A 24,354-nucleotide genomic window follows, 5' to 3' on the forward strand; every position below is an offset into this window, starting at 1 on the left:
ATAGTTTTAGTAATCTTATATTTGTTTTAGACAAATTCACATCTTTATTTGATATAATTTTTTTGCAGCATGTATAGTCAGTCTCAGTTGAAAGCCTTAATTCTGTAAATGTGTAGCGTCACAGGTCCAGGGCCCCCAGTTCGATCCTAAGCTCAGGTTACGGTCTGTGTGGAGGTTTGCATGTTCTCCCCGTGTCAATGTGGGTTTCCTCCGACCTCCAAAAAAGATACCAGTAGGTTGACTTACCATGCTAAATTGCCCTAGATCTAAAGAGTGTTTAGTGATAAGCTCTGGCTCGACCAGGATAAAGCAGTTACTGAAAATGAATGAATGTATTTAAAGGCCACCACTAAAGGGGAATGCAAATAGTTGCATTTGAAGTCTTGTTTGTACATGAACATATCAAAGATTTATTGTGGGGTTTTTTCTGGTAATTTTCCATATTTCCATCTCGTTTAACCGGCCTCTCTGTGTAGCACTGCTGATTAAACCGATTATGGAGAATTATTGTGGAGAATTATTATGTTAGTAAGTCATAGTTATAAACAGCATTGCCTGGCCCACTATAAGACATGAGCTTTGATAAGGTAAATATATTTGATTGCACTTTAGACAAAGTCTAATTTAAAAAAAAAAAAAAAAAATCACAGGAGACTATAAAAGGCTTTATTTGTAACTAGAAGCTTGTTTGCACAATGCTTTGTGCTTGATAGTATAGTGTATAGTTTTGCTCTGATTTAAAGTTTGCTCAACCTTTAAGCATTATTAGAAAGAAATGTAATCTATCACATTTTTAAATGACATACAACAGTTTTTTAAATAGCTTTACTGTTTATATTTGGCTTTCATACTGAGACTGCAATAAAAATAAATGCACCTTTTCAGTAATGTTTTCTACTGAATAAGCTGTATGTAAACTTGTTTCATTTTGAAATATTCCATCCCATACTGCAATTCCATTGAAATTACAGTGAGGATGGTTATAGATGGTTATATTTGACATAAAGTCTATTACACAGTTTAATCAAGTACTTCCACACACACACACACACTGACACACAATTATTATCTATTATTTGAAAATGTATTTAATTATCTATAAATGAAATGCACTGATGTTTACAATCTATTGTTCGAGTACAAAAAAAGGAAAAACTCTAGAAACAGGATTTTATAGAATGATTGTTTCTCCACACACAAGCATTGCATGGCTTATTATTATTGATAAATAAAATCCAGATGCTATCACTGTGAAAAAACATATATTTAACTACTTTCTTTTTGGGCATCAAAACTACTTTCTTTTAGACAGCCTTTCAAGCATGTTCAAGCCTCACTCCTTCATGGAACACAGATATATTTTATGAATATAAATAAATCTAGTGGCAATTATTTAAACAATGGCAAATCTAATATTTTATTTGCACATACTCTGTAAAGAAAGATAACGATACTCTTGGTGAACACCTGAAAGGAAGTACTTTGGTTCCCCAAAACAAGACCCCATGGGAATGCACAACATTCCACTGCTGTGAGTTCCTGCTTTGTGCTCATTACACCAGTTACACAATTTGATAATGTAAGCTTTGATAATAATGATTTCCAAATAATGGCAGTAGAAACACTGGTCTGTATAAACAATAATGCACATTTTCATTTGGCAAAATTGAGGCAGTTTATCTTAACACTGTCCTTGTATACAAATTTGTCATTTTCTGTTTCTTCGTTTTGGAAGATTCTTCACACTATCTAAAATGTCTTTACTTTTAGTAACTGATACAACAATTTAGCACAAAATTACTTAAATTAAATTCAAGAAATCTGAGTTTGAATGTCATTATAAGAGGTCTTGGCAGTAAAATATATCCTGCATTTAACTAAGATCTTTAAAATGTGAATGTAATTCCTGTTTGTGGTTACACTGCACACTGACTACTGACATGACAAGGTTTATGCTGATAAATCTCTTTGGAAGCTTCATTTGCTAAAGTCCTTTTTTAATTTATTGACAAATTTAACAACCCTATGAGCACCAAAATACATATTCTCTTTGACATTTTATTCAAATGTCATATCTTTTTTTAGAAGCTGAGTGGTGTTAAATGTATACCAAAGAACTGTGGTGTTAAATGTATACCAAAACTGAAACATACATTCACCGATCACTTTAATAGGAACACCTGTACATTTATGCAGCTATTCAATCATGTGGCAGCAGCAGAATGCATAAAATCATGGGGATACGGGTCAAGAGCTTCAGTTAATATTCACATCAGAAAGAGGAAAAAATGTGTGATCTCTGTGACTTTAACCGTGGCAACCACGTTGGTGCCAGATGGACTGGTTTGAGTATTTCAGAAACTGCTGATCTCTGGGGATTTTCACCCACAACAGTCTCTAGATTTTACACAGAATGTTGCGAAAAGCAAAAACATCCTGTGAGCAGAGGGCCTGCAGGCTGAAACACCTTGTTGATGAGAGAGATCAGAGGAGAATGACCAGACTGGTCTGAGCTGACAGGAAGTCTACAGTAATTAATAGTAAATAAGCACTCTTTACAACTGTGGTGAGCAGAAAAGCATCTCGACACATCAAACCTTGAGGTTCTTTGCATGATTTTATGCATTGTGTTGTTGCCAAATGATTGGCTGATTAGATAACTGCATAAATGAGCAGGTGTACAGGTGTTCCTATTAAAGTGGACGGTATGTGGTATAACATATTTAACATTAACATTAAACATGAACATATTTATTGACATTTAGCCCCTTTAAAATATGACCCTAAAATCTGTTGACTACCTTGATGCATTATTATTGGCAACTCTACTTGCTTTGTGCATTTATATGACACTCCAAGAATGAAGTCAGACTTATATGATGCATTCTCTTAGCTTCGTGTTATCTTTCAGCTGACAAGGGATAAAGCAGAACTCCACTAAATGTGGAAAGAACCTCGGAGGATGCTGAAATCGCCAGAGTTCCTGATGTCTTTACGACCCCCACCCTCTGACCTTGTCTAAGATCAAGGACAAGGCTGGCAGAGGCAGAGCCTCCGCAGAGACACCCTGTAGAGGCCACACCCTCTGCTCCAGCCGTGTCGAGCTTCTGGATGCTGCGATTGGCCACTGAGAGGACTGCTTCCACTCGTTCTCCTTTCTGGGCCATTATCACGACACTCAACAGGTATCGGCCATTAGTGGGCACAGTGAACACACCTAGAGAACATAAACAGAGGTTTATACACTCCTGTACTGGATTTGTCTGCACAATGTTAATATGAATATGCTGTACTGTGCATGGGTGTGCACCTGTATGTGGGTCATAGTGGCCTCCATCATTCAGCAGCACTCTGTTGAAGCGGATGATGCCGACCTCTTCAGAAAATGGGAAGAGGGTCAGACCAGCCGAAAAGGACACAGGAACACTTACACTCATAGGACCTGGAACACACACCAGCATAAACAGAAAATGTATCTTCACTGTAAAATATATAGCATAATAGATCAGTTAATGTTTGTACCCATACTTCAATGTACACCACTGCTCAAAGGTAGTAGTGTAGGTACAGAAACACATACAAAATGGTTCTAATATGATTCTAGCAACTTCCACATCATCATTACTAAACTGTAAAAAAGACATTTTTATGTATCAGTTTCACATGGAAATAAGTCACAATATGGTATACTTAACATTCATATTTTTATATACATTTACATTTTTATATATTTGCTCAATAGGATTGTAATGTTTCACAGTTAGTCATGGTGTATATCTGAACAGTTACCTCACCGTCAACTTTTTCCAAATATCATTAAAATATCATCATTTTTTTTTTTACCCGATTCGCTTCTTTACTCCTATGCTTCTCATCCCTTCTGTGTCTGGCTGCGACTTCCCAAACTTTTTGCAATCCCGTCCCTCTGGATTCTGGACCTTGTATCACACTACAGCAACCTCTGTTTCTCTACGCAGGGGATATGAACTACACTGAAAACTATTTGGCTGTGTAATCCCCTACATTTCTGAACACATTAAGTTGATAGACCATTCCTAGCATGTTCCGAACTTGATCATACACAACAGCTATCAAATGCACAGAAGAACATGGTACTTTTGGCTAAGCAGCATTGTACACTGCTGCAATAGGTAGATTTTTTTAAAGCTCAGTGCACTGCCTATCCTCACAGTCATTCTCTCTTTCAGCTTATAATGACAACATCATAAAAAACATAATGACAACGTACAGAATTTCAGGGAAAGGTCATTCTCAAAAATATTTTCTTATAAATATAGAAGATATGATCTTTTTTGTTTCCTTTTGTTTTTTGCTATATATACAAGGATGTACAAAGACACTTTTATACAAGGATTTCATAGGGAAAAAAATTTGTTCTTTAATTTTCACCACTGGCTTGTTTGTTTTTAAAGTGGTTGATTAACACCATGATACCATAAAAATGTGATTTTTTAGACTAGGTTATCAAACGATTAAAATTTTACTAAAATTTTTTTCCTATTACTCAGTTTAGCTGAGTATGCCTACATTAACTGCATTGCTCTGTATGCTGCTACTTGGCAATGGCTACCTTGAAGAAGCCATAAATGAAAAGTACCTGAAAGGATATGAGCTGTAACAGAGACTGGGGATGATGGAGAAAAGCCTGAAGCACACACAGAAAACATGTAATTAACACTGTTAAGGCACTCTAACAAGTTATAATACTGTTAAGAAAAATGGCAGTTACACATTATGATGAAAACCATAGTAATGAAATGTAAAAGCTACTTACCTGGAGTTGAAGCATAGCCCTTAACAGGTGTCTTACTGCCACTGCTGCCCTGAGGGGGATGTGATGAAAGCTTGGTTCCAGGTGGCCCTGCTTCTCCAGACTCTAAAACTGGAGCAGCTTCCTCCATGAGAACACTAGAGTCCTCCATACCAGAACGAGCACCTGGACCTAGAGTGAAGAGAGGCAGGAGGAGTGATAAAATTAGGAGAATCAAGCAGTGAAATGTAATGGCAGTAATGATGGAGTTAAAAGGTGTGACCAGGCCTAATTTTACAGACATCAGTCTGTTTATTTCCAACAGATCCAACATTCCAATCATAAAGACACACTGTTCACTGTGTGTATAGGGAGTGTTTCTATATTGTGTGTGAGAAAGTTTCTACAATTTTGACAATCATAAATGCACAGTATTGATCCTGCGACAGTTTCTATTAAAAAGATTTCTCATATTAATATTAAAGAAAGAAACAGACATGTTACTATCCATGAAATCCATGAAGATAATTTGACCTTTCTTGGGTCTTATAATAAATTCAATCTATTTCATGACATTTTCCCTATTAACAATATAAAAATTGAAAGATGTAAGTATAGATTGTCAAAATCCATTTGAATATAAAGTAAGTGTAGTAGTTTTTTCCTTGCTAAAACATGTAAATAATTTTGTGAGGTTTGTTTTTCTTTTCAGTAAAAACTGCACATTAGTTGTTCGTGGCAACTTATATATTTAATGTGGCTTGTTTCCTTCCCTGTAGCACCCATTACAATTATATATAAAACCAGAAATTGGAAAAGCAGAAGGAAAAGCAGTTCAGGGAAATGTGTATGTGTGTCTATGTGTACATATATATATATATATATATATATATATATAGTTAAAACACTGCATAGTGCATTTTGTACTTATCCAGAGTGCTGCCGAATTCTCGATTCTGATTGGTCAGAAGGTGTTTACTAATTTTCTATAGCAGCAACTCTGAAAAAATTATATCAGCTCTGTTGTCCCTGGAGGACTAGTGGTTAGGCCTCGTCTCTCTTATCACTCAGAGGGAAGGTAACCAACCCCAGCCACTGGGGTTGCACAAAACAGTGCACCCCCAGTGCTGGTCCCAAGCCAGAATAAAATTGGGAAGTGTTGCATCAGGAAGGACATTCGGCGTAAAAACTGTGCCTAATCAAACATGTGGACCAATGATCTAATGATCCGCTGCGGCAACCCTTAATGGGAACAGACGACAGAAGAATTTTATGTACATTATATATATATATATATATATATATATACAGTCAGGTCCATAAATATTGGGACAGTGACAGAGTTTTGGTAATTTTGCCTCTGTACACCACCACAGTGGATTTGAAATGAAGCAGTCAAGATGTGACTGAAGTGTAGACTTTCAGCTTTAATTCAAGGGGTTTAACAAAAATATTGCATTAAGTGTTTAGGAATTACAGCCATTTTTTACAGAGTTCCTCCATTTTCACAGGCTCAAAAGTAATGGGACAATTGACTGATAAGCAGTTTCATGGCCAGCTGTGGCCTGTTTCCTCCTTATATCATGATAAATTAAGGAGATAAAAGGTCTGGAGCTGATTCCAAGTGTTGAATTTGCATTTGGTAGCTGTTCATGGGAACTCTCAATATGCCGTCCAAAGAGGTGTTGATGCAAGTGAAGGAGGCCATCATTAGGCTGAAAAACCAAAACAGACCTATCAGAGAGATAGCAGAAACTTTAGGATTGGCCAAATCAACAATTTGGTACATTCTTAAAAAGAAGGAATGCACTGGTGAGCTCAGCAACACCAAAAGGCCTGGGAGACCACAGAAAACAACTACAGTGGATGATTGCAGAATTCTTTTCTTATTGAAGAACAACCCCTTCACAACATCTAGCCAAGTCAGGAACACTCTGGAGGAGGTAGGCCTATCATTGTCAAAGTCTACAATCAAGAGCCACCTTCATGAATGTAAATACAGACGGTTTACCTCAAGATGCAAACCGCTGGTAACACTCAAGAACACAAAGGCCAGATTAGACTTTGCTAAAAAACCTCTAAAAAAAGCCTGACCAGTTCTGATGCAAGATTAACTTGTACCAGAATGATGGGAAGAGAAAAGTATGGAGAAGGAAAGGAAGGGCTCATGATCCAAAGCATACCACATCATCCGTCAAACATGTGGAGGCAGTGTTATGGTATGGGCATGTTTGGCTGCCAATGGAACTGGGTCACTGGGGTTTATTGATAATGTGACTGTTGATAGAAGTAGCAGGATGAATTCTGAAGTGTACAGAGCTATACTTTCTGCTCAGATTCAGTCAAATGCTGCAAAACTGATAGGACAGTTCTTCACAGTACAGATGGATAACAACCCAAAACATACTGTGAAAGCAGCCCAAGAGCTTGGAAATTAAATGTTCTTAAATGGCCGAGTCAGTCACCTGACCTCAACCCAACTGAGCTGCTTTTCACTTACTGAAGACAAATCTGAAGGCAGAATGACCCACAAACAAGCAGCAACTGAAGATGGCTGCAGTAAAGACCTGGCAAATCATCTCAAGGGAGGAAACTCAGCATTTGGTGATGTCCATGGGGTCCAGACTTCAGGTAGTCATTGACTGCAAAGGATTTACCTCCAAGTAATAAAAATAATCCTAATATTTATGATTATATTAGTTTGTCCCATTACTTTTGAGCCTGTGAAAATGGAGGAACTCTGTAAAAAATGGCTGTAATTCCTAAACGGTTAATGCAATATTTTTGTTAAACCCCTTGAATTAAAGCTGAAAGTCTACACTTCAGTCACATCTTGACTGCTTCATTTCAAATCCACTGTGGTGGTGTACAGAGGCAAAATTACCAAAACTGTGTCACTGTCCCAATATTTATGGACCTGACTGTATATATATATATATATATATATATGTATGCATATATACACAGTCAGGTCCAGAAGTATTTGGACAATGATAGAGTTTTCGTTTCACCACCACAATGGAAAAAAAAAAAAACAATCAAGATGTGATCGAAGTGTAGACTTTCAACTTTATTTTAAGTGGTTCCACAAAAATATGGCATTTACCATTTAGGAATTACAGCCATTTCAAGCAAAGTACTTCCATTTTCAGGGGTTCAAAGGTATTTGGATAATTGACTGACAAGAAGTTAATTGACCAGGTGCGGTCCATTCCCTCGTTACTTCAAGACAAATGAAGCAGGTCTGGAGTTGACATCAGGTATTGAGTTGGCATTTGGCAGCTGTTCGACTGGAGCTACCAATATGAAGTCCAAGGAGATCTCAATGCAAGTGAAGGAGGCCATCAATAGGATGAAAAAACAACATAAATCTATACGAGAGATAGCAAAAACCTTAGGTGTGGCCAAATCAACAGTTGGGTACATTCTTAAAAAGAAAGAAAGCACTGGTGAGCTCAACAACATCGAAAGGCCTGGAAGACCACGGAAGACAACTAAAGTGGATGATCGCAGAATCCTTTCTTTGGTGAAGAAAAACCCCTTCACAACATCAACACAAGTAGAGAATACTCTGGAGAAGGTAGGTGTATCATTGTCAAAATCTACAATCAAGAGACACCTTAATGAATGTAAATACAGAGGGTTTACAACAAGGTGCAAACCACTGGTAACATTCAAGAACAGGAAAGCCAAAAAGCCAAAACATCTAAAAAAAGCCTCCCATGTTCTGGAATAAGATTCTTTGGACTGATGAAACCAAGATTAACTTGTACCAGAATGATGGGAAGAGAAAAGTATGGTGAAAGAAAGGAACAGCTCATGATCCAAAGTATACCACATTGTGTGTCAAACATGGTGGAAGCAGTGTTACGGCATGGACATGTATGGCTGCCAATGGAACGGGATCACTGGTGTTTATTGATGATGTGACTCCTGACAGAAGTAGCAAGATGAATTCTGAGGTGTATAGGGCTATACTCTCTACTCACATTCAGCCAAATGCTACAAAACTGATAGGACACCGCTTCAAAGTGCAGGTAGATAATGACCCTAAACATACTGTGAAAGCAACTCAAGACTTTTTGAAGGCAAAGAAATGGAATATTCTTCAATGGCCAAGTCAGTCGCCTGATCTCAACCCAACAGAGCATGCTTTTCACTTACTGAAGACAAGACTGAAGGCAGAAAGACCCACAAACAAGCAGCAACTGAAGGTGGCTGCAGTGAAGGCCTGGCAAAGCATCTCCAGGGAGGAAACTCAGAATTTGAGTTTTGAGAACATGGGCTCCAGACTTCAGGCAGTCATTGACTGCGAAGGATTTTCATCCAAGTATTAAAATGATGGTTATATTTACAATTATGTCACTTTGTCCAAATACCTTTGAGCCCCTGAAAACGGAGGTACTTTGTTGAAAAGTCTACACTTCAAATCCATTGTGGTGGTGTAAAAAGGCAAAATCACAAAAACTCTGTCATTGTCCAAATACTTCCGGACCTGACTGTATGTGTATATATATATTGTGCACAGGGGAATTGTCATGCCAGAACATGTTTGGGCCCCTTTGTTCCGGTGAAGGGAAATTGTAATGCTACAGCATACAAAAACATTTTAGACAATTGTGTGCTTTCACCTTTGTGGCAACAGTTTGGGGAAGAACCACATATGGGTGTGAAGGTCAGGTGTTCACATACATTTGGCAATATCATTTATTCTCCAAGCTTTCTCAAACCATAAATAATTGCTTCTCCAAATGATACAGTGTCCAGGCATTTTCACAAAAATCTTCCTGTAAATTTAATCTGGGCAATCTGGAAACTCGCACCTTACCAAGAACAAGACCAAGATGCGTCAATCTTAGCACCTAGGATTCTTATATCTATGTAAAGCAGGTAGCTGATGTAGGCATACTGCTAATTCTGATTTGTATTTGGGATGATCCAACACTTATTTACAATATAATATCTTTTATTTGTTTGCAGATCACAGCAAATTTGCCACAGACAATAATAAGAACCAATCATAAATGTCACTAGGGGACTTAAGTAAATATTAAAACATGCTTCGTCATTATTTCTGTTATGGTCAACTGCTCTGGTTGACAATATTTAAAAACTAATGATGGCAAAATATACAGTATTGGCAAACCACAATATTGTACTCCCTTAGTCACAAGCCACAAAAAAGCAGGGGGACCCTGCTGTTTCTGAATACAAGAAGTCTAAAATACACATAAAGCTTAAATACATCAACTTGAACCTTAACCTCAGCAACCAAAAGGAAACCTTTTGGCACTTTTAGTTTTTGTTTGTTTGTTTTAAATAAATACAATAAAATAAATAAATAAATAAATTAATTAAAAAAAAAAAAAAGTCCCCAGCCAAAAGTCCCCAAAAGGTCAAAACTGTCAGATATTCCTATTCTTGTGGGTACATTTGGTCACCACCAAAATATTAAAACAAGCCCCCCCACACATAAGCCTGGGTGTTTTCTAACTGCACCCTAGCCAGTAATGAACACTCTGCTCTCCACAGCAGTTAGCAATGTGATGATGTACATTGCTGCTTGCTTTTCAGGCAACACTTACTATGATATAAGACTCAGTCAAACGAATGACCACATTACTGCTTATTTATGGTTAGTCTCTCTCTATTACCCTCTCTAGGGGCTATGAGTATGCACTTGGCATGGATATAAGGTGGGAGGTAAGAAGGAAAGGCACAGAGAAATTAAGTGAAGTGTTTCAAGGAGGAACTTTGCATTTTTGTTCCTCTGTGATCACAGTATCGGGCACACAGCTGGACTGAATTACCTCCACCCACATAAACACAGATTGGGTTCAGATATTTATGAAGAATATATAGATATATATATATATGTTCTTGACCTTGCTTTAGACATTATGGGGTCAAAGAAAGAAGAGAACTTTTTAAGAGTTAAACATCAGGGTGCTTGGTGAGGAAACTGGATCTTGTCATCTAGTATGACTGCTTAAAAGAGATATAAAGCTTGGACATATGTTCTAAGTTTAGTACACATCCAAGGAATGATAAAGACTTTCAGATAAAACATTCCACTGGCTACCAGTTTCTGCTAATCACCTATTGCTCCCCACAACCCCTCTCTCTCTCTCTCACTCTGTGTGTGTGTGTGTGTGTGGTGCTTTTCTGTTCACCACGGTTTTGAAGAGTGATTAAATGAGTTACTATATCCATCCTGGCAGCTCAAACCAATCTGGCCATTTTCCTCTTTTATCAACAAGGTGTTTCCACCCACTGAACTGTCACTCGCTAAATGTTTTTTTTGTTTGTTTTTCACACCATTCTGTGTAAACTAGATAATGTTGTGTGTGAAAATCCCAGGAGATCAGCAGTTGCTGCGGTACCAACATCCATTCCATGATAAAAGTCACAGAGATCACACATTTTCTTCATTCTAATGTTTGATATAAACATAACTGATGCTCTTGAGCTGTATCTGCATGATTTTTTCGTATTGCTCTGCTGCCACATGATTGGCTGATTAGATAACTGCATGAATGTGCAGGTGTACAGGTGTTCCTAACAAAAAATGATGATGAATGCATGTATATATACACACATATATATATATACACACATATATATATATATATATATATATATATATATATATATATATATATATATATATATATATAGATAGATAGATAGATACATAGGTACATAGATACATAGGCTATAAAGACTTCAATGTTCATCCTCATTCACAACTCTTTCTAGCCTTTCTAGCTCAGCTACCCATTAAGCTTCATTGAGTTACTATTGCACCCAGTGGTAAAAAGTAGGAAATGCAACATACGCTAATAGAGGCCTATTGGGGTAGGCATCACGCTGCCCCATGCTCGCTCTGTGAACCTTTTCATTGGAGAAGGAGCAGCGAACAGACTGTTAATGATAGGGTTGCCAGACAGGGCTAGTTTTAATATACTTATTTTATAACAAATAATTGGATAATAATTTTTTTTTTTTTTAAACTTGGCAAAACATACCTACTTAATGGAACATAAACTTCCTATTACAAGGCTACTCTAAACAATTATTAAATAGTAGCCAATAACATAAGTCAAGTGTGAAAGCCTCACGATTTTGAGGCTATGTACAGTATTTATTAATGAAATGAAAATGAAAATGTGTGCACTGTCCCTCTCGACAGCTGCCAGAGAAAGTTTGACCAATCCTGCCCTACAGTTGCCACTATTATTATTTTGTATTGTACCTGTCCACAATATTTTCTAACAAACTTATTTGGTTCTATTTCCCAAAATATAAACAAATTAGTATTGTAAACCGTGACCCTGACCTGGATAAAGCAGTGACTACAGATGAATGAATGAATACAGGAAATGTGTGGTGCAGAGCAGCATGAGCATCCTATAAATTCCCATGTTAATGAACATGGCTTTTCTTTGTCCCACAAGCTTCATACCTGACCCCCTGTATTAAAGTAAAACCCACCCACTCCTACAACTTCTTGTCCCTCTCTGAACAAAAGAAACATGTCTTGCAGTGGGATGGGGGATAAAAACATACTTCTCTGTCTGCTCGTCCTTAAACAATCTGTTTTCATCACTGAGTTGTTCAACAAGTCATGTCATCAGTCCACTAATCAAACTAGAAAGGGTAAATGAGAATTTTAAGAATATTATTATTGTCGCCACCTTAAACCTTGAGGTCATTTGGCTCTTTAAGGAGCCATCTTACATATCTGACTAACATAGATATGCAACATGTATGTAAACACATCAGTATTAGGCTGGATAGAGGTATTCAATATTAGAAAAATGAGATGTCTTAAATTTTCAATAAGAAGTTACTGTGTCACGCTTTGTCTTTCTCACAAGCTCATATCAGGGCAAAGCTGATAAGCTAACTATTGTTTCCTTGAAAATGGACTCCAGTAATCAGGTGACTCCAGTACTTTAGATAAAATGTCTATATATATATATATATATATATGCAGCTGAAAGTGAACTAAGCGGACAGGACAGAAGAAACAACACCAGTAATAGTTCACAGGTCAGTAGGGATCCTGGAGAGAACACAGTACCTCAGAAACATTCAGCTGACTACAGTGTGTAATGGAAAAACTGCGCACACACACAAGCTCACAGTAATATCAAATGGCTAACATTCAGCAATTATGCACTTACAGTTACGCACAAGAGAAACCGAGTGCCAGCGCTTCATTTGTTACACAGCCTGCTGTAGTTACAGATGAAGCTATAAATGGTTTGTTTACACTGTTAGTGTTTACTAACTGTGGAGTTATAAAAATTAGATAGTTCACAATTGCGATGTTTTCTTGGAGCATCTAACAGGTATTACGGTCAATACTTAATTTATATTTGCTATTAAATTTGGTTGAATAAAAGCTGGGGAAGTGTAACTAAGTGTGAAATAATTATCTCTAAATGAGAAGAAAACCACAAATGATCCCTAATGCTTCAAATGATGGAGTTTTGCCAAGACATCATTAGCTTTTATGTTTTTAAATGCCCGCTGGCTAATCTTTACTTGTTTTATAATATAGGTCAAATGAGTAGCAGATTTTTTCTCTCTCTCACTCTCAAGTTCTCTTCCACAAAAAAAGACCATGTCTGGCTCAGCTCTGGGCCTCATCTTGTTAAAGCATGCGACATGTGTGTCCAATCAGAGTACACAGAAAATGAACTACCTACATTATAAGCGCACTCCTGTTAATTTTACCATCTTTTCAAAGTACTTCCAATGACTGTAGCTAAATAATGCCAGAAGAAAATCTTAAAAGCTACATTTTTGTGAAAAATGTCCTCACAAATCATTATGAGAACATTTGGTCCTCACACAGGGTTAATACGTTCTCACAAACACACAGAAAGATGCACATAGAAACCCAAGTAAAATCCTTCTCCAAACAGTAACCTATAGGGGTGATCCATAAACAACATCTAAGCGTGACTTCCAGGTGGTGCACAGCTGCTGTTCAGGGTATCACATGGATAGTGAGAGTTATACAGTCGGAATAAATGTTATTATATATGTAATTAAAATACTGACACTGTACAACACAAATTTAGAAATGTAGAAGATTCTGTATGTAGAAAATGTACATTATGACCTTTAATATAATAAATTTGTTATCAGTGACAGTACCTGTTATTCAAATTACATGGTTATATTCATGTGCTTGTTCTATTATGTTATCTTTTCTATAGTGAACAGCTCATTCACTGGGACGTAGATTATTCTGGTGGCTGCTCCACAATAATAATAAGGCTAATTATAAACAAATTTGAAATAGTCCTTTGATATGGTTATATTTTCTGTACGGAGACATTTATTTAACATTTAGGGAAGGAGTGTTGCGTGTCAGTGCTTTGTAATGGTCAATAAGTTTCCCACCACAGGAAAGTCTTTGGGACAGGGGAATTTCAGGTTTCTCTCTAACATGACAAGCTGCAATTTTTTCCATATTGTTTTAAGGCAGAAGGAAAAAGAGAGATTGGTGAGAGAACAACTGTTTATAACGGTGATAATGTTATAATTCTTCTTTTAAAAAGGCTTCTTCTTCTTCTTAAATGATAACAACTAGTCTTGGAGATGTTCCACAACATTAAATGTAACTATAAATGGTTAAAAAAGCATGATGTGTTATTCATTAATACATTTAAAATTTGTAATTAATGGCAAATTGTTGTGCTATACCAGGAATAAAGCACCTCAGGGTATGCTGTTATAGGAAAATAATCAACTTTGGTGTGGTAATGACCCTCCACTTCGCACTGAGCCACACCACACCATCATTGATTATTTTCTTATAACAGCACACTGTGTTGCGTTTTATTCCCTTTTGTTTCGTTAATTTCCCCATATGCAACTTCTTTCATGCATACCTGTATACAGCGGCATGTCGGTGGTTCCATGCTGCTCGCCCACTGTGGAGTGTGTATTTTCTCTCAGTATGCTGATGTCTGTAGAGTGAGTGAGGACAGTGCTGTTGAGCTTTCGGACACAGTTCCAGAGGCCATTGACATGTTTGTTGAGTCCATCTTTAATTCTGTTAAGACTGTCTGACATTGGCTCCAATCTGCCACAGACCCGTTCAACATTGGCCACCCGTCCATCCATTCCAGACAACATTTCCTCCACTTTTTTGGCTGATTCTTGGCTCCTCCCACAAGCTTCCTCCAGTTCACCTAGTTTGTTATACAGACCGTCCATATGACTTTGATGACTTATGGACTCATTGAGAATTCGGACTAAGCCCTCCAACTGTGTAACCTGCTGCATAAGAGAGCTCACCTCACCCTTCAGACTCTGCGTCTGTTTTTCCATCTCTAATATATTTTGGCTATCTGTTGGTATGGTGTGCATTTGCATGTCTCCAAAGACCTGTAGAGCTGCACTGATCTTGCTCTCCAGAGTTTTGTTCTGTGCCTCCTGTTGCTTTGCCCGCTCACTTCTTAACTTTTCCTCAAGTTTGAGGCAGTGCTTTTCTGCACTCTTTTCCGCTAGGCTAAACCTTGTGTTCAGTGCCTCCTCTAAAGCCTTCTGTTGCTTGTTTGTTGCATTTACAGCACTAGCCAAGCTCTGATGCACATTCTTCAGACTCTGGATCTCATCTTGAAACTGTGCAACCTCCAATCCTTTAGAAGTGCTATTTGAAACAAGGTGCCTCAGGTCCTGGATTTCCTGGCGCAGGTCAGCCTCTTTGGATTCAAGGAGCTCAACAAGACTTAGGTAGGAGTTCTCCTGTTCCTCACACTGCTCTTTGACTGACTCCACTTTGTAGTCACAGGAGTTCTTCAAATCAGCCATCTTAATGTCCATTCCTTCCATCAGCTCCACACGGAGAGCTTCAAGTTTGTCATCAATGTAAGCTTGGCATGGGCACTCAGTGGCCAAGGCAGAGGAAGGGAGTGGAATCGGGGTACCACTGGCTGCCTCTTTTAGCTGGTTCATCTGGCCTTCAATCTGCTGGAGCTTAGCTTCCAGGCCCTGAATGGTGTTGGTGTTGGTGCTGATTGTGTTGGAAAGGTGGGTGACCTGATTCTGAAGCTCATCAGGAACTGGAGAAATTGTCAAGTCTGAGGGCAGCACAATGCTCTCAGTGCCTCCAGTTAGTGCATCCTGTGGTTGTCGCAGATGGCCAAGTAGGTTCAGGATTATCTTGCTTGCATCTTCTTGCAGATCTAGACGCAAGTTAGCATTGGCAGTAGTCATGGCAGCCTGCATGTCAAGGACTGTTTGAGAAAGACGCTGTACTTCCTCTTCTAACTCTCGAACTCGACGACTATCATGTTGACCCTCCTGTCTTCCAGACTCTCCACCCTCAGTCCAAGGGTGCCTGATTTGTCCACTTTGCCCAGGTTGTGTCCAAGGATGGGCACCAGAAGAAACATCTGGTCCTAATGGAGGAAACAGAATTAACATTAAGATTATTAAACCTATTACTATTTTTCTATTTCTGAGTACCTGTATACTCAGAGATCAGAATGAATAAAACTAAAACCACAAAATCTTTAAGTGCTCAGGGAGTATCAAAATTAACAAAGGTCTTCATAGCTCCTTGGTGTCCTACTTTCCCTGATTTGATCTCTACAAGGCTTCAAAAGCTTTGTCCTACCGAGCACACTCTGTTGTGGTTTGTGGACAGATGGCAGATCTGGTTGTGGTTCGTGGAGAACTTGAGAAGGTGACAGAGCATCCTTGAACTCCATGCAGTCATAACCACGGTAACCTGGGCAACACCTCCACTCCAGCTCAGTCACCTGCTTGTAGCCCACCTTGTATGTTGGTCTTGTGTGAACGCGGTATCTAAATACACAAATAAGAAACTATCAATTAATTAAAGATAGACTGATACGTACAAGACAGTATGTAGTACAGCACAAGCTAGAGATATTCATGTGATTCAAATGTAGATGTTAAAGTTGCCATGTTGTCTATAAATTCTAACATTCCAATACCCCATGGAGGATAATTATGAGTTTTTAGCCTCTGTAGGGTTATAAACTGCACCTGATCTGCTGTGGTTGATCGCTCTGTCTGCATAGGCATTCATGAGCCCTTATGCATACCATACACAAATAAAAATGTTTAAGAAGAAACAGTGCATGACAGCAATACATGGCACATAATTCATTCTGATTTAATTCAAGTCTGACGCACATCTGGAGAGCAGCTTTCAAGGCAGGGGGCAGTGATTTGTGTGTGTGTGTGTGTGTGTGTGTGTGTGTGTGTGTGTGTGTGTGTGTGTGTGCGCGCATGTGTGTTTGAGAGAGCGAGAGAGAGAGAGAGAGAGAATGAGCTCACACACAGCACTTGCAAAATGAATGCCAGAAGTCAACCGTAAAACTCACAGAGGACAAGTCATTTGTGGATGCCTTACATAAGTGCTTCCTATATTTTTCCATTTCCAGGACCATTTAACCAATCAGTTTTGACTTAGAACCCCACCCAGAAAAAAATAATATGAAATATAAAACTTCAAGTAAATTCATATGACATTAAAGAGGGAAAGATCACTGTCATTTGAAACATAACCAATTATCAGTTCACATAGCTACATTGACGCAGTTAGCTGGATGTAATCCTTGACATCATTATTATAGTAAAAGTTTTTTTTTTCCCCAAGCATATTGACATGAGACAATTTCCTTTTTTCATTTTAATCCAGCATCACTACAAGAATTACTGGCAGATCCCTTGACTTCAGTGTAAGTTTGGCTGCCTTAGCTGCAGTTCTTGCCACATTCCTCATATCTACAGTGTCCTTTTAATATTGTCATAAATATGTTGGCTTCTAGAAGACATTAGCAACCCACTACTTAAAGAGTAATCAGTATGGCTGATCTGGCAATGCTGTGAAGTCTATCCCTAAAGGAATGTCCTGGTGATCTACCCTGACCTTATCTTAGGTCATTTCCTGCAATGGAAATGATGGAATCTGTGATATGTAGCCACATACATGTATTAGGTGAAAAGTCTGTTTCTGTCTTTTGTCAACCAGTGTGTAGTAGCAAGTGTGTGTTTTTGGGAGAGAGATGGGGAGGAAATAGTAAGTAATAATTTGGTTACTCACATTTGAGCAGCGTTTCTGCTTACACCAAATGTAGTCAATCAAATTTAGTCTGATGCCCTAGGTTTGCAGAGGGTTAATTTAAGTCTATTCCACCAAAAATCTTTTTTCCTAAATATGTGCATCAAAGTAATGTCATGGAGACTTATAGTGATACGGTTTAGGACCATGGTTCTTAAAGTAGGGTTTAGGGGCCCCCAGGGGTCTGTTTGACATATGCACGGTTCTGTTTTTTTTTTTCTTTTTTTTCTTATTTCTTTCTCTTTTTTGTTGCAGTTGTAGAAAACACAACCCACCATTATCAAAGTTATTATATTTATTATTAAGTTCTTATATTAGCCAATGTGACTAGGTCACTTGAAAGGGTTTAAACCTCAATACCACACAAAACAGGTATTTCTGTAATTAAAGTCAAATTCTAAGCACAATTGTAATAGATTCTGTGAGTAGAAAGTTTAGAAATAAAAAAAAGCTATATTGCTTAAATAAATAGCCAAAATAGTATTATAACAGTTAAAAGGGTCCCTGCCTGCCAAACTTTTGAGAACCCTTGGTTTAGGACACAGTATGAGTATAATCTACAAAAAAGGACTGTAGCTGAATGCCTTCCATAGTTTAAAGGTAGATTTTGTACTAGAAACCCACAACTTATGTGGATGTTGTGGTTCATTCATGAGTGGGAACTGGGAAAATCAGTTTGAACACTTTTCCACTTCGTAATTCCCACTCAGAAAATCAATTTCTCAAGAGGCCAGACTTTTCCTAGTTGCTGTTCCAAAGATTCAACATGGCTGAAGTCACATTGAAAAGTCAAAACAATAGTGGGTTTTAAGCTGCTTTTTTTAGATTAAAAAAAGAAGAAAATCCTATAAAGATTTTCTGATGTGCTACTATATAAATTAGTATAGTATAATGTAGATTAATTAAGAAATAGCTTCCTGCATGTCTACTCTTTTTTTATATTTGTGCGTGAAGTCCAAAAGCTTTAGTATTCACATAGCAGCATAACAAACTATTTTTTCCTATGCATCCATTTCCGCAGAGGTTATGTGAATGTTCTGAGGTGGGTAGTTCTGAGTCAATAAATACAGAACTCCCCATTAGTTCCAGTTTGAACTTTTATTTATAAATGCAGTGCCTGATATTTGAACAAAATCAGTTTAAAAATGAGAACTAACTCTATCATCATTTAACGCATACTGATTTGGGCGTGCAGGTTATTTTGGGTCATGCAAACTTCCACAGCCTCACAGGTCTAGTACAAATCAAATGTAGCAAATGTCACACATCAAACATGACTTGGCTGATCAACTACATTTTTTGGCAAGTGGAAATTAGTGTTAATTTGATTTCTTGCCGCACTATTCCTTTATGTGATTTAATAAGATTTATCCTTTGTAGTAAACAGAGCTAAAACGAACAATTTAGAACCAGTAAGAACACACTACTTCTGCTAAAGCTGGTTGAATTCAGAGAAAAGCATCATCCAGCATGAATCTCTGGCCGCTTCATTACTTGCGAACCCAGGTGACCAATAAAACTGTGTGTACCTACGCATATGTTCTAGGGGAACTTACATTCCGGTTTGAGTACAATGGGGCTGATGTGCAGGGCAGGGTGCATTGTTGGACTCCACACTTTCTGTCATTCCCAGCACAGCGCATGTCACGTTCTTGTGCACTACGAAGGCACACCAGTTTCTGTGCCACAACATGGAAAAAGAACCGGCAAGAAATAATGCAGTAATGACATCATGTTCTCATCTGCACATCAAGGCTATAGAGTAAGATGGTGAGAACTAAAAACTAGATACATGAAGTCATGTCACATTAAGTTGACTATATGCTATACTCATAGATCTGTTTGATTTGAACCAAGCTGTGCAATAATTCAACAGTAGTGCCTATTCAGCAAAATTAAAAGCTAAATCTAAAAAACAGTAAACTATGGTAATATTACAGTTTATCCATGGTTAACATGTAATATAGCACAACAGTTTACTGTATACTGTTTACTGTATATGTATATAATGTGTTATATAGTAAAACAAAGCAGTGTCCCATACACTCTCAGAAATAAAGGTACCCAACTGTACTTTTTTTTTTTTTTTTTGTCTCTTGGGTTAATAACATTAAGGCTACATCTTTTAGTGTCTGGGAAGGTGTATGTGGTGAACCTTTAATTAGCGTTTAGAGTAAAGCTTTAAAAGGTACTTTAGTGGTCCTTAAGGTCCAATTATGTACCTTCAATCATTTTTAAAGGTATAAAGACATATATTAAAAGGTACAAATGTTGTATAATGGTATGATCTACGAGGAAAAGTAAAGTTTATTTATTTCTGAGAATATAGAAAAAAGGATACATAAATTGTCTAAAGGTCTGCATTCAACTGCTCAGCACTTCTTTACAGTAAGCTTTAAACTTTCATGCACTCTTAGAAGAAAAGACACTCACTTGTTGCGTTGTTTCGGGCTCGAGCTGGAATACGGGGCGCCTTGGAATAAACTGTATATCGACGGAGTCCCGCAGCTTAATGAAAAAGTCAGCATGAGAATAACTGCAGACGGCAGCATGTAGCAAACACACACACACTTCATCTTAACACAGCCTGTAAGTTAGTAGGAGAGAAAAGTCCAAGCTGGTGGTGGTGTGTGCGGCTGACTGTTGCTCTGTGTGTGTGTGAGAGTGTGTGTGAGTGAGTGGTACAGATGTTTAAGCTCTCCACCCCCGCAGGTTTTACTGCAGCATTAACACACACTCTGCTTCTGTCCAGCTCCCATGATCCCCAATTCTCCCCACACAATCCACCCAAATCTCTCTCTCTCTCTCTCTCTCTCTCTCTCTCTCTGTGTGTGCAGTTAAAATGTTCCATCTGAGTTTCACATAAAACCACGACTTCATTAATTAGATTCATCAGTCTGCAGCCACTGTGGAGTCATTTCTATGTGCGCATGCGCAATTAGACATCCTTCTGGTCAACATTAGATAACAAACTCCACGAAATGCAGTTCATTTATAATCCATCCAAATAAAGTGACAACAAAGCTGGTGGGATCCCTTCTTCATCAAAACAACGAGTGGCAGTTCACAGCTCATCAACACATGGGAACGAGATCTTTAAGTCATGGCCACAGCTTTAATAAGATGTGTAGCAAGGAGACGATGCGCTTTTCTACAAAAATTGAGAAGTTGTTCTTTTTATTTTCATCTAGGAATGAATTATGCTGTTATATCAGACTCATTCACCACTAGGATCCTGTTCCTATGCATTATTTTTATTAAAAGAAGGGAAGTCACCAGGAGGCTCCATCACAACAGCCCAATATACCACTTAATACTGAGCAAAAGGGCAAAGGGATGAAGAAATTTCTGCTGATCTGTGAACTGATTTAAACCAAATCACCCACTAGAGAGTAATTACTGTCTCTACAAATGTCCCCAAGCATGCCACTCAAGCAGTTCAAGACAGAGTTGGTGGAAAGTAAATAAATAAATAAATAACCAACCTGTGAAAATCAAAGATTTAATCCATTAAGACTAATTTTGAAAATCTAACTGGAAGTAAACATGTCAGATAAGACTATTTAGGGCCCAAGCACTGAAAGTGCACAGGGCCCTATTGTTTTCCTAAGGATTATTATTATTATTATTATTATTATTATTATTATGACTTTTTTTCTTTCAGGGTTTCGGGGGCTTTGGGGGCCTTTAACATGCTCAAAAACTCATGAAATTTGGCACACACGTCAGAGTCGTCGGCCATTAGACCCGGGAACGGGTTGCACATGGGTGTGGTGGTGCATGAACCTGGTGCATATATCATACATACTTGTACATATATGTATGAAACTCAGTAGACACATTGTTCTCATCGACCCAAACAACTTTCGCACTGATATTCATTAGCTCCGCCCAACAGAAGTCAGCCATTTTGGGTTTTGTGAAAAGTGCATGGTGAACTTTTAAATACTCCTTCTAGGGGATTCACGTGATTGTCACCAAACTTGGTCAACATTATGCCAGGACACTGAGGATGCTAAATTGTGAAGGGATTTTTGATATCTCGAGTGGTTTCGCCATGGCGAGGCAATAAATGTATGGCGAAGAAAGGGAAAGAGGAAAAGCCTCATATCTTCTGAATGCATTGAGTGATTTAGATGAAGCTTGAGCTGTATGTTTGGTCCTGGGGGCTGAGCACATGCATATGGCTATTGTGAGTCTCAGTCATAGCGCCACCAACTGGCAGCAGGAAGTGTGTGATTTAAAACAGGCTTTTAAATAGTCTTCTTATATTCACCCGAATCACTTCAAACTTGGTCAGAGTAGAGTCAAGACAGGGCTGATGTAAAATTGTGAAAGGATTTTTGAGATCTTAAATAGTGTTGCCATGGTAACGCATCAAACTTTAATACACTTTTCGTGTGTTCTGAGGCTCTTAGCATGCTTAAAATTTCATGAAAGTCAGCACACACATCAGAGTTGTAGGCCATTGGGCATAAACAAAAGTTAAGACATGGGCATGGGGGGGAGCTCTGTAGTGCCCCCTTTTCACTAAAGTGGAAGGTGAAACTGACCCCACAGTCACCAAACTCGGTACATATACTGTTCTCATCAAGCCTGACAACTTTCAAAATGACAGTCATTAGCTCCGCCCAACAGGAAGTAGATCATCCTGGATTTAATGTAGATTTTTTGAAAATTGTAGGCTCTAAATTTTTAAATACTCCTCTAAGGACATTCATGCAATTCTCACCAAATGTGGTCAACATTATGCCAAGACACTGAAGATACTAAAGTGTGAATGGATTTTTGATATCTTGAATGGTGTGGCCATGGGGAGGGATTAAATTAATGACAAAAAAGGGAAACAGGAAGAGCCTCATATAGTCTAAGTGCATCGTCTGATTTAGATCAAATTGGTGTTGTATGTTTGGTAATGGGGGCTGTGTTGCACCCCCTTAAATGCATGTGCCCACTACACATTACTTCACTACAATTAATTAATGGCTAATAAGGATAACACCACATATCTCTTATCTTCTTCATGCATTATATCACCAAATATGAGCTGTATGTTTGGATATGGAAGCTGTTGTAAAGCCTTAGACCTGGGCTTAACCTAATAGATCACTAAACGAGTTACTCTACAGCGCTCGCTTCACTATGCATTGTTTTCACACAACCACTGGGTGGCAACTGCACGGTAGTGCCTGGGCCCATCATCGCTGCTTGCAGCTATATTAAATGTCTTGTTTTCAGTAATTAAAGGAGTCTGTATTAAGTAAAAACATATATTTTCCTTTTTTCTTCAGATACAAAAACATACAAAGGTCAGAGTGGACATGGTCCATAACTTAAGTTCCCTTTCCATTTAAATCAAAGAGAATCAGTTTGACATACAAAATATGTAACGATAGTAGTTACTTTTATATATATCAAAAAAACTAATAAAAATGCTCCAACTAAAAACAGGTCCTAAAGACAGAAAACAGAAATACACTCTTTCACTCTTTGATAGAAAATATTTCACATTGAACATAAACATCTTTTTCTAAAATTCATCCATGTTGCAGCAGTTAATATAAGCACTTTATTTTGTGATTATTTTACATCTTGGTCTGAGATGATGCCATTTAAGAATCTGTAAGAGAAAAAAGAAACAAGAGAAAATGCTGACACAATTATTAAAAATTAGTTATTATAATATTATTTTTCGCAGTTCTGACATTACAATAGTTAAGACACTCATAAATTTCCATTAATGGAAAATTCAATCTTTAGTCTAATGCAAAACTGTCAAAAAAACCTGTGTCAAGTCAATACAATCTGGCTAAACAAAAATCTTAGAAATCCAATTAGTGGTACAACAACTCATTTAACTGGACACATAAATCACAGTTCAGTAATTTGGCTCCCACAAGGAAAGGAATTTGCTAAAGGCACCATTAGCCACTACCCTGTACCATCAGCAGTGGCTGTTTATCTCTTCTACCATCTCACTTTCAGCCAAAAGGGCTCTGTGATCTTCAAGCTCCACTGCATAGCTTACTTAGTACTGGGAAAACATTGAGTAGTTAATGCTAATGCTGCACACACTGGTCTACTGTTGAAGCTCCCATGCACATTATCAGAATTTTTATGGACTAACACATATCAGGTTCATACCCAGTAGTTTGCGGGTTTTACGTCGAATCCTTTTTGCCGGAAGGGACTCATCAACCTCGTCTTGAAGGTTTCGTTTTACTGAACCGGGAGAAGTGCGTACAGGAGTGCTGGCTGTAAAGAAAGCATAAGTTTGAGCACGCAAGCACACAATCAACTCATCTAAATGCTTTACTGCTTTTTATCTGTCTGTCAACTATTTTTCTGCAGGACCAACATGGTCATTATTACATCGCTACTTAAGAACTTAAAACAGAAACAAATAAAAAAATTGTCATTTCTATATCTACAATATCGGAAGGAAGCATATATTTACTACATA

The 24,354-nt window shown here is 37.9% G+C and overlaps 2 protein-coding genes across 2 annotated transcripts in view; both read right to left on the minus strand.

Annotated features, from left to right (window-relative positions):
• Positions 1–1,039: 1,039 nt before the first annotated feature.
• emilin2b (elastin microfibril interfacer 2b) lies at positions 1,040–21,433 on the minus strand. Its single transcript, XM_026935855.3, has 8 exons — positions 20,325–21,433; positions 19,448–19,570; positions 16,416–16,606; positions 14,683–16,197; positions 4,796–4,963; positions 4,619–4,666; positions 3,311–3,442; positions 1,040–3,217 (listed from the first exon to the last, which is right to left on the minus strand). Exons 1-8 carry the CDS (start codon positions 20,465–20,467, stop codon positions 2,901–2,903), a joined length of 2,637 nt encoding a protein of 878 aa, XP_026791656.3. The 5' UTR covers positions 20,468–21,433; the 3' UTR covers positions 1,040–2,900.
• Positions 21,434–21,543: 110 nt separating this feature from the next.
• smchd1 (structural maintenance of chromosomes flexible hinge domain containing 1) overlaps positions 21,544–24,354 on the minus strand; it is a 43,081-nt gene continuing 40,270 nt past the window's right edge. The window contains exons 48-49 of the mRNA XM_026936632.3: positions 24,036–24,146; positions 21,544–23,511 (exon numbers count right to left, since the gene is read on the minus strand). Coding sequence (XP_026792433.2) covers positions 23,504–23,511; positions 24,036–24,146 — 119 coding nt within the window. The 3' untranslated portion in view covers positions 21,544–23,503. The remainder of the gene's footprint in view (positions 23,512–24,035; positions 24,147–24,354) is intronic.

The sequence above is a fragment of the Pangasianodon hypophthalmus genome, chromosome 4, assembly GCF_027358585.1.
Source record: "Pangasianodon hypophthalmus isolate fPanHyp1 chromosome 4, fPanHyp1.pri, whole genome shotgun sequence".
Classification (NCBI taxonomy): Eukaryota; Metazoa; Chordata; class Actinopteri; order Siluriformes; family Pangasiidae; genus Pangasianodon; species Pangasianodon hypophthalmus.